This window comes from Aspergillus vadensis (assembly GCF_003184925.1).
Source record: "Aspergillus vadensis CBS 113365 unplaced genomic scaffold BO88scaffold_10, whole genome shotgun sequence".
Classification (NCBI taxonomy): domain Eukaryota; kingdom Fungi; phylum Ascomycota; class Eurotiomycetes; order Eurotiales; family Aspergillaceae; genus Aspergillus; species Aspergillus vadensis.
The window spans coordinates 869,734-885,373 of NW_020292048.1; the positions used below are offsets into that span (position 1 = coordinate 869,734).

Here is a 15,640-nt window from a genome sequence, read left to right on the forward strand (position 1 = left end):
ATTTGTTATTCAATGCAGTTCAGATTCAAGTCTGCTGCATGGGTGCTGGCTAATGTATAAGCCCAACTAGGAAGGTCGAATAGGTTAAGTCATCGCAATCGAGTTATATGTACAAGGTGCTTGATAACAAACAGCAGGAATGTAGAGCAAGCAGGGGTCAAGTAAAATATGCATAGAAAAACAGAGGCAGGGAAAAGAAACACAACGGGCGAAATAACGAACAGTATGCATGACGCATCAATTCATCCATCGGCTTGTCTTCCAGCACATAGAACCAGCCTATGGCACTCTGTGTCCCCAAGGAACGTTGCACGCAAACAGAAAGCACAGCAAATAATAGTACAACCACCCAAACCCAGCCCAACCCACGTTAACTCCGGCTAATAAAATGACCCAGAAATGACAAGAGGAAGAGTAAAAAAAGGGAAACCACAGACAATAGTCACGACACGTTCAAATTCCACCCATTTCAATCTCGGAGCTCCGACTCACAGAGCCATACTCCATATCCACCTCCTCGCGACTGCGCAAGAAGGAAGCCTCCTCAAAGTCGTCAATATCCATACCCATGCCCTCAGAAATAGTGGCATGTTTCCGCAGCGTCACGAACCGTCTTCGCTGCTGGTTCAACTTGGGCGCAAGGATGGTCCGGCCCATGAGAGTAGCATTGTGTGTAGATAGATCCAAACCCGAGGCAGCAACGTCATCGTCCTCACTATCGTTGAGGTCAAAGTCCATTTCATAAGAGCGTTTCTGACCACCGGCATTGGACTCCTGGCTGCTGGAGGGGAGGGAGAAAGCGTCGCCTTCGTCATCGGTGATAAGGTTCATGGGTGCGGAATGACTGCGCATGCCGCTGTAGGGAGCCAGCTCGGAGAAATTTGGGTCGGGCTTCGCCAGACGAGTCTTGTATCCCTCTGCGACGGATTTGCGAACGCGCATGCCGACGGAGAGGAGGGAGGCTTGGACTTTGGTGGGGACGATGGGGGTGGGGGAGGAGGTTGCGGCGGAGTAGTGGTTGTGGGAGAGGTGGTGGGTGCGGTCGGTGGTCACGTCGTCATTGTCTTCTGAGGGAGGTGTAGATGTAGTTGAGAAGAAGCTAGTAATTGGTGGTTGAAAGCGTCTGCGTTTGGAGGCCAGGTCGGAGGCCTTGGTGGTGATGGTGGTGGGGGACTGGAGGGAGGGGGACATGTTGGACTGAATTGGATAGCGACAGACGGGACTTTTGTCTATGCGGGGAGTGGAGAAGTTGTAGTGGTCTAGTCTGTTTGTATGCTCACGGGGGACCACTTAGGTCTTAAAGGACGGCCTCTGATTTGACAGGAGATATAGTTTGGAATGTGCGATGTAGTAAGAGAAAATGCAAGGGCTGTGGAGGGGAGAGGGGGAGAATAGAATCTCTAATAGCAGAAGAGGAAGAAGAGAAAAGAAAGAGGCTGGGGAGGGAAAGAACCTGAGGCACGGAACGCGACGCGCCACGACGCGCCCGGCACGTGTCACTTGTCAATTTATCCTCTTTGGGACTGACATGGAAATACATTATATTTCATGGATTTAATGGGAGTGCACATAGTTAGATGTTATGAGGTAGTCTTTGAACTACGGAGTATATCCTAATAGTATCGTGGGGAGTGCAGATAGTTACTAGAACATGTCTAATAGTTCGGTCATTGCAGAAGAGCTCTATATACAAAAAGGCACGCTTTTTAGGACATCCAATGGAGATGAACCAAGAGGCTCGATGATACAACAGTAACTATAACATGGAACGAAACAATAGATCTACGATAGGGTATCACCATATATACCTTAACCGATGTTTCCTCTGCGACCTCCCCGCTTGGCCCGATCATGATGAGCCTTAAGAACGGCGCGGGTTTGCACCAAACTCCGCTTGTTCTTGCTCTTGGCCTTACCCAGAGTCATCAAGAAGTTCTTCTTGCGCGCCTTCTCCTTGTTGGTCGTACTCTTGCCCTGATCCTGCTTGCGCTCCTTGCGCTTGGCCGTTATACTCTTGTGCTCAGACCGATCAGTCTTGCCTTCCTTGGCATGAGCAATCCGCTCCTCGCGCGTGGCCTTGCCGGCAGAGAGAGCAGCCAGGCCCTCGATCTCTTCGGCCGTCAGAGGATCATCACGATCACGCTTCTTCGCGCCTGGCACGAGTGAGTTAATGGCGGCTTCAGTGCGCAGCTCCTGGAGCTTAGCCAGATCAGCCGGGGTGAGAATGCGAGTCGTTGCGAGCTTGGAGAACTTGGCCTCAGCAGACTCTTCCTTCTCTTCTTCCTTCTTCTCCGCCTTATCATCACTGCTGCTTTCACTGGACTTGGCCTTCTTGGCGGGAGGTCCGTCTTTCTCGTCCTCGGAATCGCTGATGTCGATTTCAGCGTCGCTCTGCACATTGATCCAGTCGCCCGAGTCGTCGCTGTCCTCATCATCTTCCACATTCCAGGATGCCCAGTTGTCCTCCTCGCCTTCCTCCTCATCATCAGAAGCATCAGAAGCCAAGCCCTTCTCGGCTCTCCTCTTCCGGCGCTCCTCCTCCTTCCATTTCTCCAGGAGCTCCAGACCCTCAATGCCACCGGCCTCTTGTTCCGCGAAGCGCTTCTCTTTCCTCTCTCCAGCCTTAAGGCCGATGGAAGCGTCCTTGCCGCGGTCCCGTCTCTTGAGCATTTCAGGGTTGACCTCCCGGAACAGACTGAGCAGACCTCGACCCGCCATCATGACACCCTTATCTTTACTCTTGCGGTACATAACAAGATCCTGCAACAAAGTCTCATTCATGGCGAGTGGCTGTCGTGCGCAAATCTCTCGGATAGCGTTAAGACCGGCCGATGCGACCTCAGACGCTGAGGCTTCCGAGACGAACTCATTTGCGATCTTCTGAACCAAGGGCTCCAGGTCATCCGGGGGGACCAAGTCGTGGGATGCTTGCGCCAGCGAAGCCAGGAACGACGTGACGGATGGCTGACGGGGAGTCAGGAATTTCTGGAAGTAGGAGTAGAGGTGCATGATATGCAGTTTATGCAATCCGACAAGGCGGGTCACCAGCTGAAGCACCATAAGTTTTTGGTCCAAGTTGAGCTTGGACTTGGTGCTCTGCAAATGCTTCGAGAACAAGGACTCGGCGTAGCCCTGGGGATCATGGAGAAGATGCAAAGCGGAGAAGTTCAGAGGATGAGGCTGGTTCTTCTTGCGCTCCCTCCTCTTAACGGTTGCCTTGGCCTTCTCGACCGCACGGGACTTCTTTCTGGTCTTCTTGTTGATGCCGACTTGATGCTTTACTCGCCCCAAGTCAATGGCTTCTTCGTCACTGCTCTCATCTTCCATTTCCTCGCGCTCTTTGTCACCTCCCAAGAAAAAGCGAACACCGCCAACGATGACTTTCTCGTTCGATGCCAGACTAGCTTCCTTCATGACCTCAACAGCCTTGGCATCGGTCCAGATCTGGCGCTTCCACAGTTCGCGCGTAAGCTTGATAGCCCAAAGGCCCTTAGAAGAAGTCCGGTCCGACGTCACCAAGTTGAAGAGGACGGTCTGCATAGTGCGGTTAAGCTTGTGGTTTGTAGTCTTCGCATTGGCCTGACGAAGATCCATTAGGATCTTTTGGAAGATCAGAGCTCGTAGGGTCTTGCTGGGGGTGGAAATAAGAATAGGGAACAGAGTCTGAAGCAATCTGAAGATATAATGCCGATTAGCAACCAGCCACATGCGCATCTAGCCCATGGATAAACATACGTCGCCGAGTCCAACAATTCCTTCTTCCTCAGAAGCACCAAGCTACCGACGATCTTTTCGCGCAACTCCGGCTGAAGGATCAGGTGGTGCTGGCTCAAGATATCCATAAGCTGCTGAGGGAAGTCCTTCGTAATCTCGGGATAGCAGTCGGCCACATGAGCAATGAAGTCGATCAATTCTCGAAGAGATATCAGACCCGTCTCTGTGGTCGACGAAGGCGCGGTCATGAAAATTTCCCGGTGACTCTCATATTGGTAGTGCTGAGCGCGGAAGTCTTCAATGTAGGATCTTCACCAGTAAGCAAAAGTTAGCAAGCCATTCTGACATTATTGACATCTAATCGCATTGTTCATAGTAAAACATACTTGGGATCTCTCCGAATCTTGTGCTGCAGGTTGGGCCTATGAGAAGCAGTGAGTTAGCGACAGGCGAAATTCTTCGTCTTGGAGAGGGGGTCCGTAGCCACACAGCGACAGTCAAAGATTACTTACAGATCAGCCTCGACCTTTTCCAAGGCTCCCAACTTTCTTTTCACCATCTTTGCGTATTATAGTGGTGAAACTGAGGGGATGAAGTGGGTGGTTGAGGGAAAAGAAAGGCGGGCGACGGTTGCCAGGGCCGATAACAGAGCCCCGAACATTTTTTTTCGCAGCGACGGGTCTGGCCTATCGATAAGCCGCAGCCACTCCTTGGGACTTGCCAGCACGGGCACTTCTGCACAGGGACTGATTATCATGGTCTCTGCAATAATATTAAGCGTTTACGGGTTGCAATCTACTGGGAATCTAGAACACTTTCTTTGTGCTTCTTGACATGTCCATCAAGAGTGTTTTAAGTCTACGTTTGCGTGGTTCGTCGCCACATCTGAGGTGGCAGGGGAACGATGGTTGAAACAGGGAAATCTTTTTCGTGTAAAAAAATAGATAAAGGTATTGACTTCACAAGCCAGAGGTCTTCATGATCGCATCTCAACTACTGTAGAAGAAAGCCGTCCGATTCTCTCATTTTTAGGATCTCGCTCCCTCCCGTGACTGTTTTCAGGTATGTACAGTCGCGCAGATGCATGCAAATCGACTGAATCCTAATAAACCCCCCGTCCACTCCAGTACACGCAAAACCAGGACCAAACGGAGAATACGCCCAAAATTCCCACTTTACCGGTTGGACTTGGCAACACGCTCGAGCTCGTCCTTCTTCTTGATGGCGTAGGAGTTGGAGGAACCCTTGGCGGCGTTGATGAGCTCTTCAGCCAGGCACTCAGCAATGCTCTTGATGTTACGGAAAGAGGCCTCGCGAGCACCGATGGTCAGGAGGGCAATAGCCTGGTTGACACGGCGGAGGGGAGACACATCGACGGCCTGACGACGGACGGTACCAGCGGAACCGATACGGGTGCTGTCTTCGCGAGGACCGCAGTTGACGATAGCGTCAACGGCGACCTGGAGAGGGTTCTGGTCGGTCATGATGTGGATCTACAAAGGATTACCCGGTTAGTTTTCTGTGTCTGGTTCTGTGGTTTGCGAGCCCTAGCCGTTCTGCGTGCAGAAGGCATTGGAGAATATGAGAGGTGACGTACGATCTCGAAGGCGTGGGCAACGATGCGGACAGCCATGAGCTTCTTTCCGTTGTTGCGGCCGTTCATCATGAGGGAGTTGGTCAGGCGCTCGATGATGGGGCACTGAGCCTTGCGGAAACGCTTGGCAGCATAGCGGCCAGCGGAGTGAGGAAGGTAGACAGGGGAGCGGATCTGGACGTAGTCGCTATTGAAGGTGAAGCCGAGTCAGCATATCTCGTTTCTGTGCCAATTCGCAAACTTTTTTTTTCCCATCGTGATTCCCTTCGCAGATATCCCATCTTGTCGTGCGTTTTCCTCCGTGCATGTCGAGTCATTGTCTCCCAACAGATAATGGCGTTTTCCACCGGTCGACACAAAACCCATGCTCGTAGAACAATCAAAATCGCGATGAATTGGGGAGCACCTACGTCAAGGAGATGTCCCTGATCTCAACATCCTCGTAGCTCCACTTGTTGAACAGCTTCACGGATCCCATCTCCGCGATAGCCTCCTTGGGCAGGACCTGGAAGGCCGCAGCGGGGTTTTCGACCTCGACTTCGCCGTGTTCAGACATTTTGGTCGACGTATGCACCTGTTGCCGAGGGAGGGATACGTGTAGGTGGCGGACGGTGTCGTTGGTGATCCTTCAACGTCGACGAATACAGTCGGGCGGCTGAAATGTGTCGCTGAGCGCAAGGAAATTCGAGGTGCGCCTCGCTTAGCGGGTGGTGGGTTAGGGCAGGACTGACCGCCAATGGCGCGGGTGGTGTCATGTGATGGTCACATCTGGATTCTGGCACCCTATCCCAATCTAGGACTAGCGCTGGATGCCCCTACAATACTGTTCACCAATGCTCCGCTTCCAACCCGCCATATCATACATGGATCTAGATGCAATCATAGATTGTCATCAGTCTTTTACCGGATACGTTCGAGAAGTGAGCGTACTTTTGTATGCACCGAAGCGAAATTCCATGCAATAAGGTTACGTTGTCATCACTTCCTACGCTGTTGAATTGTCCCTCTTGACGAAAGATATCTTGGGCCCTGAATCAGTTGTTTATTTAAGGTCTCATCTTTAGCCATATTCGAAGGACTATGTTCACTCTTTCCCGGCTTATATGCATTCAAAGATATCTTTTACTTTGATGCAATAAGCACAGCACGACACCTAATCGGCTTTGAGGGAAATTAAGAAGTATTTGGCGCTCACTCTTGACTCTCCGCCTCCATCTTTTTTTTAAGAGCAATACACCCACAAGGGATCTCAACATGCATTAAATACTTTCAGTTGACTTCCCTGTATTATTCTCAGATACGAAACAATGGTTTATCTCTGAAACTAGCGGACACCTCGCCTCATATAGGCTATTTTGCATAGCGCATTATCTGAAGCTAATAAAGCACACAAGATGCTCATCACATGGCCTGGACAAGACACGTCCTATTCGTGATTCCAGTACAATGTTTTCACCTATATAGGTGCTAAATATAGTGATATATCAGAGCGTACAGTAAAGCCTAGGAGCTCAAGAAGACATACTATGATCTTAATTAGATGCGAACAATTCAGGGAACTGCGGCAGGTGTTAAAGTGTTGTTTTTACTTCGCTTATATAGTCCTAATAGTTACTGATCATGAAACTATTTGATAAAACAACACATTCAAAGTGCTTTCCTACTCAAGTGTCCATTCAGCGGAAAGCCGCGCATGCCGCCTGCTATGTGGGTGGGCATTCTGGGCACCTGTATCCTGCTCTCAGCAGCTCGGCTCAACATTAGTAGTATGATGAAGTTTTCATTGTGATACGAAATATTTTTCAATCACTGCAACTTTGAAGCTGGAATGCTATTGCATGCATTGTTCCCCGAATCCTTTCTGTATATTGGTGTTCATTGCACATGTGAGGTCGTGTATCTCTGGGAGAACACCAATAGAACAGAAGTATATCAAGAACAACTTATCCTCCATTAACGGCTTTGTTTCGATAAAGATGTTGATTCGAGTATTATACATATGAAGTTGTTAGCCCAAGAGCCTTCTGTGAAAGGACAAGCTAGATGAAACCGATTTATCTTCATATAGGACAGCTTTGCATGAACTAGACTACCCTTCTGTCTCGCGTCTGACTCTGAAGAATATGATCAGCTAAGTGTGGGAAACGGGCTAGATCCGTTGCCTAGGCATCATAGTACTGAGAGAATGCATCACATGAGCAAGCTGGACAGCTTCTTACGCAAACGATCAATCTTTTCTGTAAACTGTTCAATATTGCCGAGACCCACAAGCGAGAAATGCGGCCGGAAATCTTTGTATAAAGACTTTTCCAAGAGCTGCCATTAGCATAAAGAGTGGCACCTTCGCATAGCTGAGCTCCCGTTATTGTCTCCAGCTGCTTCTCTCCTTATATTCGTTCAGTAATAATGTCTCCGGTCTGCTTTAATAGCAATGGGAGTTCTCTGATCATTATCTGGATAGAGAACCTGAGTACTCCTGGCATATGGTTTGGGCATATCCTTTGGCCATCAGAAAAAGGTAAGTGAATAACATGAGCTTGGATGATCATACTCCTTTTTTTGCCCTACGTTGATGTTGAGAGAACCTTGGCGCCGGGACCAACAGCAGTAGACGACCCCACCACGGACTGACAAGCCAATAGTACAGCGGAGACCCTCTTTTGATTTCGGAGTCTTCAATACCGAGGATGGAGATAGCGCCGTCGGTCGAACATTCGAAGGTGGTTAGCACACGCAGTGGATATAAGAGACCATGATGGCCTCATCTACCCAGGTGTCTTTATGGCACCGTCATAATTTAGTTTTCAACTGAAGAAGCTAAGTGCTTTTAGCACGATGTCCACAACCGCTGTTGCACCAAATTTTGGTTTGCCGCTAAAGCGGCGACAGCTGGAGCGTTATTAGTGGGCTTGCGGAGGATATCGAATAAAAATAGGCACACTGGCTTGTGCTACCGAGGGCGTAAGATATCAGGCACAAACGGGATAATCAAGTAACACACAGGGGCGTAGCGAGACATATTCCCGAGTCAGATTGGATGGATGAGATATGTGGGAATGAGGTGTAACCCTGTCATTTCAGGTCCGAGTACCAAAAGGAGGGTGCAGACCGTCGACATCCACCTGTTCGTGGTGTGAAGCGGACGATCCTCGTGCTCTCCGGAAGCCGAGATTGTTTGCTCTTTCTCCTCCTGACGCGTGGCGGTGCACGTCCATATGGGCATGTGATTGGCTGCACATTCTGCGTGCCCGGCCCGCCTCACCGGCCCTAGCCGCCGCGGCAGGTGACGTTGTGGCTCATCAGGCGCGGAGAAGCGACAAGACAAACTCCCGGATTCCCCATCCATCTACTGGGACATCGCAAGGGGCTGTTCGACTCTCCGAAGTCTCTCGTTCCCCTCAGCCTCTTTCTGACCCCTCCCTCTTTCCACCCCTCCTAAGGGACCCTGCAATGAGGGTACCGTTTACCCTGGCTGTTCAGCATCCCCGAGCCTTCGAATGAAAGCCCCTCGATTTATCTACCCTCAACGCTTCTGCAACCATGGCGGACGATAATCCCGAGCTTCACGCCGCTCTGCGCGACCTTGATAAGGAATTGGAGGTATGGAACAGATCCTGGCAACCTATAGTTTTACCCGCAGATTCGCGGTTTTGTGCACAGATCCGCTAACCTTTCACTGCTTATCAGGAAGGTGATATTACGGAGAAGGGGTAAGCAAACTCGTCTTTATGTGTATTCGGACAAGCCATGGATTTGAGCGTGAAATTTTAGCCCTAGCAAATGGTTTACCTGATCGCCCGTGCGGGCGGCTGAATATATATACCGATAGACGGTTGGGACTGACTTAGTTTCAAGATACCAGAAACGGCGCACCGTTCTCCTGTCGCAGTTCTTTGGCCCTAATATGAAGCTGGATTTTGGCACACCAACGTCAAGGGATGGAACTTCATCGCTTACAAGCTCGACCCATCCTCCACAAGCCATCCTCAACGTCCGACCCCCAACGGCGGAGTCCACAACCCTGGGCGACTCGTCGCAGTCCTTTGCCAATGGGCGTGATAGTTACAACAACGGAAGCTTCGGGTATGAGCGCAGGGTTAGCGGGGATACACAGGGTTCATATGATAGAGAGAGCATGCTGCTGCCCGCTGATAGAGCCCCCTCGGCAGCCTCCTACGATTCACTTTTTCTGCCGAAGAACAAACCTGCGCCTCCCATGCAAGAGAGCTCACGTACAGCCACACTTCTGAGCCAAAACTATGCATTTAACCCCGGCTATCACCACGATGCCTACGAGGAGCCTATCGGAGCCTATGATATGCCGCCAGGTGGAGTCACGCGACAGTCGACAATGCTCGACTCCCAGCAGGGGTTCTTCTCTGATTTTGCCGGCCAACAGCAAGATGATTATAGAGATAGCTACGGTGGTGGCTTTCACCGCTACTCTCAGTCGGAAACGTTCTCCCCTACGGCGAATATGGCACCGCCGTTGATCCCCGCTTCTGAACTCGCTCATGGACCGGCACTTGCTCACCTTCAACCACTGGAGCCTCGCGACATTCCATTTGCCGTACAGGATCCCCATGATAAGAATACGCCAATGTCGAACTTCGACAACATTCCCGCCGTTCTTCGGCATCGAGCGCGGATACATGGAAAGCAGCCCGCATATTGGGTATTGGACCAAAAGGGCAAAGAAATTGCTTCCATCACATGGGAAAAACTAGCCAGTCGCGCTGAAAAGGTGGCACAGGTTATTCGTGATAAAAGCAACCTCTATCGTGGTGATCGCGTGGCGTTGATTTACCGGGATTCCGAGGTTATCGAATTTGCTGTCGCACTGATGGGCTGTTTCATTGCCGGCGTCGTTGCTGTCCCCATCAACAGTCTTGAGGACTACCAGAGTCTCAATCTGGTTCTTACCTCGACCCAAGCACATCTGGCATTAACGACAGAGAACAACCTAAAGAGTTTCCAGAGAGACATCACGGCCCAGAAGCTAAATTGGCCACGGGGTGTAGAATGGTGGAAGACGAATGAATTCGGCAGCTATCACCCAAAGAAGAAGGACGATACCCCACCCCTTGTGGTTCCAGATCTGGCGTATATTGAATTCGCCAGGGCTCCAACCGGCGACCTCCGCGGTGTCGTCATGAGCCACCGGACAATCATGCATCAAATGGCTTGCCTCAGCGCAATTGTTTCAACTGTACCTATGTCCTCGGGTATGGCTAGGCCGCGTGGTGAAACGATCATCAGCTACCTCGACCCTCGACAAGGCATTGGTATGATTATCGGCGTCTTGATGACCGTATATGGTGGTCATACGACTGTTTGGCTAGAGGACCGTGCAGTCGAGACGCCGGGTCTCTACGCCCACCTTATCACGAAATATAGGGCAACCATCATGGCTGCAGACTATCCGGGGTTGAAGATTGCCGCTTACAATTACCAGCAAGATCCGATGGCGACACGGCATTACAAGAAAAACTCAGAGCCAAATTTCGGAACCGTGAAGCTCTGCCTTATAGATACACTCACCGTCGACCCCGAGTTCCATGAAATACTTGCAGATCGGTGGTTGAGACCCATGAGAAACCCGAGGGCCAGAGAAATCGTTGCACCCATGCTGTGTCTTCCCGAGCACGGCGGCATGGTTATCAGTATGCGAGACTGGCTTGGTGGCGAAGAGCGCATGGGCTGTCCCTTGACGCATGAGATGGACCCAGCTGAGCGCGAAGATAGCAAGAAAGAGGAGAAAAGGTCTGGAAAGGCTGATAACAACAGTGGTTTTGGCAGTAGCTTACTGGGTGGAGGAGGTGCTCCTACGCCAGCCCCGCAAGAGCAAGGAAAGACTGAGCTTGGTGAGGTCCTTCTGGACAAAGAGGCTCTCAAGAGCAACGAAATTGTGGTCTTGGCAATGGGTGAAGAGGCTAGGAAATTTGCCGGGACCATGCCCAACGCCGTGCGTGTTGGCTCCTTCGGCTATCCCATTCCTGATGCCACACTGGCTGTCGTCGACCCTGAGACCAACCTGCTGTGCACTTCGAACGTCATCGGCGAGATCTGGGTGGACTCCCCATCTCTATCCGGTGGCTTTTGGGCATTGCCGAAACACACAGAAGCCATCTTCCATGCACGTCCTTATAAGTTCGAAGAAGGGAATCCAACCCCAATCCTGGTTGAGCCAGAATTCCTTCGCACAGGCCTGCTTGGCTGTGTCATTGAGGGCAAGATTTTCGTGCTAGGTCTCTATGAGGACCGGTTGCGTCAGAAGGTCGAGTGGGTAGAACACGGGCAGGAAATCGTCGAACATCGTTATTTCTTTGTCCAACACATGATCGTCAGTATTTTGAAGAACATTCCCAAAATCCATGACTGCACCGCTTTCGATGTCTTTGTCAACGAAGAACATCTTCCCATTGTTGTATTAGAGTCATACGCGGCATCAACTGCACCAACGACATCAGGTGGTCCTCCACGGCAACTGGACTCTGTTCTTCTTGAGTCTCTTGCCGAGAGATGCATGGAAGTGCTCTATCAGGAGCATCACCTGCGGGTTTATTGCGTGCTGCTCACAGCTCCTAACACCCTTCCTCGCGTTACGAAGAATGGGAGACAGGAGATCGGTAACATGCTGTGCCGCAAGGAGTTTGATTCTGGAACTCTGCCGTGCGTGCATGTCAAGTTCGGTGTTGAACGATCCGTCCTCAACTTGCCAGTTGGGGTTGACCCAGTCGGTGGTATATGGTCTCCGCTGGCCTTGATGTCAAGGCAAGAACTGCTCGCCTTGCAGGACAAGCAATATTCGGGCGTTGACTACCGTGACGTAGTCATGGATGATCGCACATCCACGCCACTCAACAACTTTAACACCATTGTGGACCTTCTTCAATGGCGTGTCTCTCGACAAGCTGAAGAATTAGCTTATTGTTCCATCGACGGTCGTGGAAAGGAAGGCAAGGGCATCACTTGGAAGAAATTTGACCTGAAGGTTGCTGCCGTAGCAATGTATCTGAAGAACAAGGTTAAGGTCCGACCCGGAGATCACTTGGTTTTGATGTACACTCATTCGGAAGAATACGTTTACGCTGTACATGCGTGCTTCTGCTTGGGTGTCGTTGCCATCCCCCTCGCCCCCATTGATCAGAACCGTCTCTCCGAAGATGCTCCGGCTTTCCTTCACGTCATTAATGATTTCCATGTCAAGGCCATCATTGTCAACAGTGATGTTGACCATGTGCTAAGACAGAAGCTCGTCTCGCAGCACATCAAGCAGTCTGCGCAAGTACTCCGAATCGGTGTCCCAGCTATATACAACACCACAAAGCCTACCAAGCAGTCGCATGGCTGCCGGGACCTTGGTTTTACGGTCAAGAGCACCTGGCTGAGTGCGAATCAGGCAGCCATGGTCTGGACCTATTGGACGCCGGACCAGAGGAGAATCTCTGTTCATATCGGTCACGATACGATTATGGGCATGTGCAAGGTGCAGAAAGAGACCTGCCAGATGACTAGCTCGAGGCCGGTGCTTGGTAGCGTACGGAGTACTTTGGGCCTGGGGTTCCTTCATACCTGTCTAATGGGTATCTATGTTGGTAAGTAGAAGGAACTATGCTGTGGATTACGATGTTTGCAGAGCTAACGTTGGCTTTAGGAGCGCCAACCTACCTTGTATCGCCTGTCGACTTTGCGCAGAACCCCATGACGCTCTTCGTTACCCTTTCACGCTATAAGATCAAAGACACGTACGCTACTAGTCAAATGCTGGACTATGCAATGAGTGCCATGGCTGGCAAGGGCTTCCAGATGCAAGAGCTGAAGAATTTGATGATCTCAGCCGAGGGCCGTCCAAGAGTCGATATTTGTGCGTTTCCAATTTACATCCCTAGTCAGACGCTGTAGCGCTAACGTGATTGCAGACCAGAAAGTGCGCCTCCACTTTGCTTCTGCCAGCTTGGACCGTACTGCCATCAACATCGTGTATTCCCACGTCCTCAACCCCATGGTCGTCACCAGATCCTACATGTGCATCGAGCCTGTTGAGCTATGGCTCGACATTAGGGCTTTGCGCCGTGGACTGATCTGCCCTGTGGATCCAGACACCGATCCCACTGCTCTTGTCATTCAGGACTCGGGTATGGTCCCGGTAAATACGCAAATAGCTATCGTGAACCCAGAGACATGTACTCTGTCCCACGTCGGCGAGTATGGAGAAATTTGGATCCAGTCGGACGCTTGCGCCAAGTCATTCTATGGTTCCAAACAGGATTTCGATATGGAGCGTTTCAATGGTCGGGTTATGGATGGCGATCCTAATGTCGCCTACGTGCGTACTGGTGATCTTGGCTTCCTTCACACAGTTACGAGACCCATTGGCCCAGGTGGCCAGCCTGTCGAAATGCAAGTGCTGTTTGTTCTTGGAGGAATTGGTGAAACCTTCGAAGTTAATGGTCTGAATCATTTCCCGATGGACATCGAATACTCTGTGGAGCGATGCCACCGCAATATTGTATCTGGGGGGTGGTAAGTTTTGGCCTTACTCGACTCTCAAATGCCTGTTACTAATATGTCTATTTAGTGCTGTCTTCCAAGCTGGAGGCTTGATCGTGGTCGTTGTCGAGGTTACGAGAAAGGCTTATCTAGCGTCTTTGGTCCCTGTGATTGTCGACGCCATCCTCAACGAGCACCAGGTCATCGCTGATATCGTGGCATTTGTTTCACACGGAGACTTCCCTCGGTCCCGTCTCGGTGAGAAACAACGTGGGAAGGTGTTGGCGTCATGGGTTACTCGGAAGCTGCGGACCATTGCTCAGTTTAGCATCCGTGACGGAGAGGGCCCCGAGCACCCATTTGCTGAAGCTCCTCAGCACCGTGTCAGCCGCAGCTCGAAACCTGGAAGTACCATGGGCAACAGCACTCGGCGATCCACCGTCGTACCGGATCCTGATCTCATGCCTCGCTCCCCGGCTCCAGTCCTGGTCGAACATTCCGAAGCGACAATGGGATCTTATCCCCCTATCCCTGAGCCAAGCATCCACAGTCCTACCGGCACCCTGCCCGAAGGTGGTATGCCTTCCGTCCCGCACATCGCAGAGCCAGCCCGGCCGACCAGCGCCTCAACGAACGGGTCTCCCGCTGTGCCACGGAAAGAACTTCCCACCACCATCAGCAACCCCGACTTTGGCTTCGACTTTGGTGACTTTGCCAACTCGGCCACAGCAGGATCACTGACCGAGCCTGCTGGCCACGGTCCTATGCCCGAGAGCCTCCCCTACCGAACCAATGTCCCAGCTCACGATGCGCCGCAACGCGCCCCAAGCAACGGAAGCTATCCTGTTCGGACCGACTCTTACAACCGCACACCCCTCGCAGATCCAATGGAGGGAAGTACCGGCGACTGGCCCCAAGAAGCTCTCATGTACCAGGCCAATCTGGGATACGATGATGCCCACGGCCTCCACCGCAACCAAATTTAGTACATACATACTTGATGAGCAGCAGCAGCATCAACAAAAGCACACACCACCTAAAAGCTCCCTGGTGCCTAATAAGCAAGGGTGAAGTAAGATTAGCATTCCATTTTCTTTGATCATCTTCTCCATTTCCCTATTATCTGCTTGTCTCCTTTTTGCATAGCCCCGATAAAAAGAAAATCACGGCTACACGTTTGCATGACCTCCCTTTTCTCAAAGTCTCCCCCTTCATACACAGTCTCTACCTTTTTGTCTTGTTCTGCAACCCATGCATTTTATTCCCTTTTTCTATAAGAGGTAGAAAATGGCTATCTATATACCTGCCTATATGTCGTCCCTATCTCCCCCTCTCCCTCCCATCTATGATGACTGATATGCAAAATGTGTTTGTGGTTTTTTTTTTTTTTTTTTTGTACATACATACCCCCCGCATCCCCATTCGCATTTTACAATTATCATATAGGCATGCTTGCAGTAGTAGCTTAGCTCTTCTTACAATATCATCCTATATAGATATATTCATGCCGTCTTCCTGTCCAGAAGAAGTATGATAGTATTTTATGATTTATTGATACTAGACAGTAGTCCCCTACTGTTTCTCTGTGATGACTGAACTCTTTCACTACTACCACTAAAGGTCCAATATTGTACGAGAAGCAAATGCGACAAGGGAAGAGACGGAAGTATTACTATGTATGCCACCATAAGCAATTTAAAATTAAATAATAGATTCATATCACGTCATTCCTAAATCTGTACAAATCGAAGCAGAATTCTTCCTTTCTTTCTTTCCTTCTTTTTTCCTCCTTCACTTTATTTCCACCCCATCTTCGTATATACGTCTTTCCTTGACAAA

The 15,640-nt window shown here is 50.6% G+C and overlaps 4 protein-coding genes across 4 annotated transcripts; 1 reads left to right on the forward strand and 3 right to left on the reverse strand.

Moving 5' to 3' along the window:
* Positions 1-7: 7 nt before the first annotated feature.
* Positions 8-1,392, reverse strand: BO88DRAFT_404686 (uncharacterized protein). The gene has a single exon (XM_025706688.1). It carries the CDS (start codon positions 1,189-1,191, stop codon positions 454-456), a length of 738 nt encoding a protein of 245 aa, XP_025563465.1. The 5' UTR covers positions 1,192-1,392; the 3' UTR covers positions 8-453.
* A 417-nt stretch (positions 1,393-1,809) lies between these two features.
* On the reverse strand, positions 1,810-4,358 carry BO88DRAFT_487781 (SDA1 family protein; the record flags this gene model as incomplete). Its single annotated transcript, XM_025712571.1, has 4 exons — positions 4,227-4,358; positions 4,101-4,136; positions 3,736-4,023; positions 1,810-3,673 (listed from the first exon to the last, which is right to left on the reverse strand). Exons 1-4 carry the CDS (start codon positions 4,271-4,273, stop codon positions 1,810-1,812), a joined length of 2,235 nt encoding a protein of 744 aa, XP_025563466.1. The 5' UTR covers positions 4,274-4,358.
* A 358-nt stretch (positions 4,359-4,716) lies between these two features.
* On the reverse strand, positions 4,717-5,864 carry BO88DRAFT_387994 (40S ribosomal protein uS7; the record flags this gene model as incomplete). The annotated part of the gene is made up of 3 exons (XM_025704837.1): positions 4,717-5,207; positions 5,312-5,495; positions 5,719-5,864. The coding sequence occupies 3 exons, from the start codon at positions 5,862-5,864 to the stop codon at positions 4,890-4,892; spliced, it is 648 nt and encodes a 215-aa protein (XP_025563467.1). The 3' UTR covers positions 4,717-4,889.
* A 2,961-nt stretch (positions 5,865-8,825) lies between these two features.
* On the forward strand, positions 8,826-15,177 carry BO88DRAFT_404688 (putative AMP binding domain protein). The gene is made up of 6 exons (XM_025706689.1): positions 8,826-8,908; positions 8,996-9,018; positions 9,164-12,906; positions 12,966-13,175; positions 13,231-13,834; positions 13,890-15,177. The coding sequence occupies exons 1-6, from the start codon at positions 8,849-8,851 to the stop codon at positions 14,785-14,787; spliced, it is 5,538 nt and encodes a 1,845-aa protein (XP_025563468.1). The 5' UTR covers positions 8,826-8,848; the 3' UTR covers positions 14,788-15,177.
* Positions 15,178-15,640: the final 463 nt, after the last annotated feature.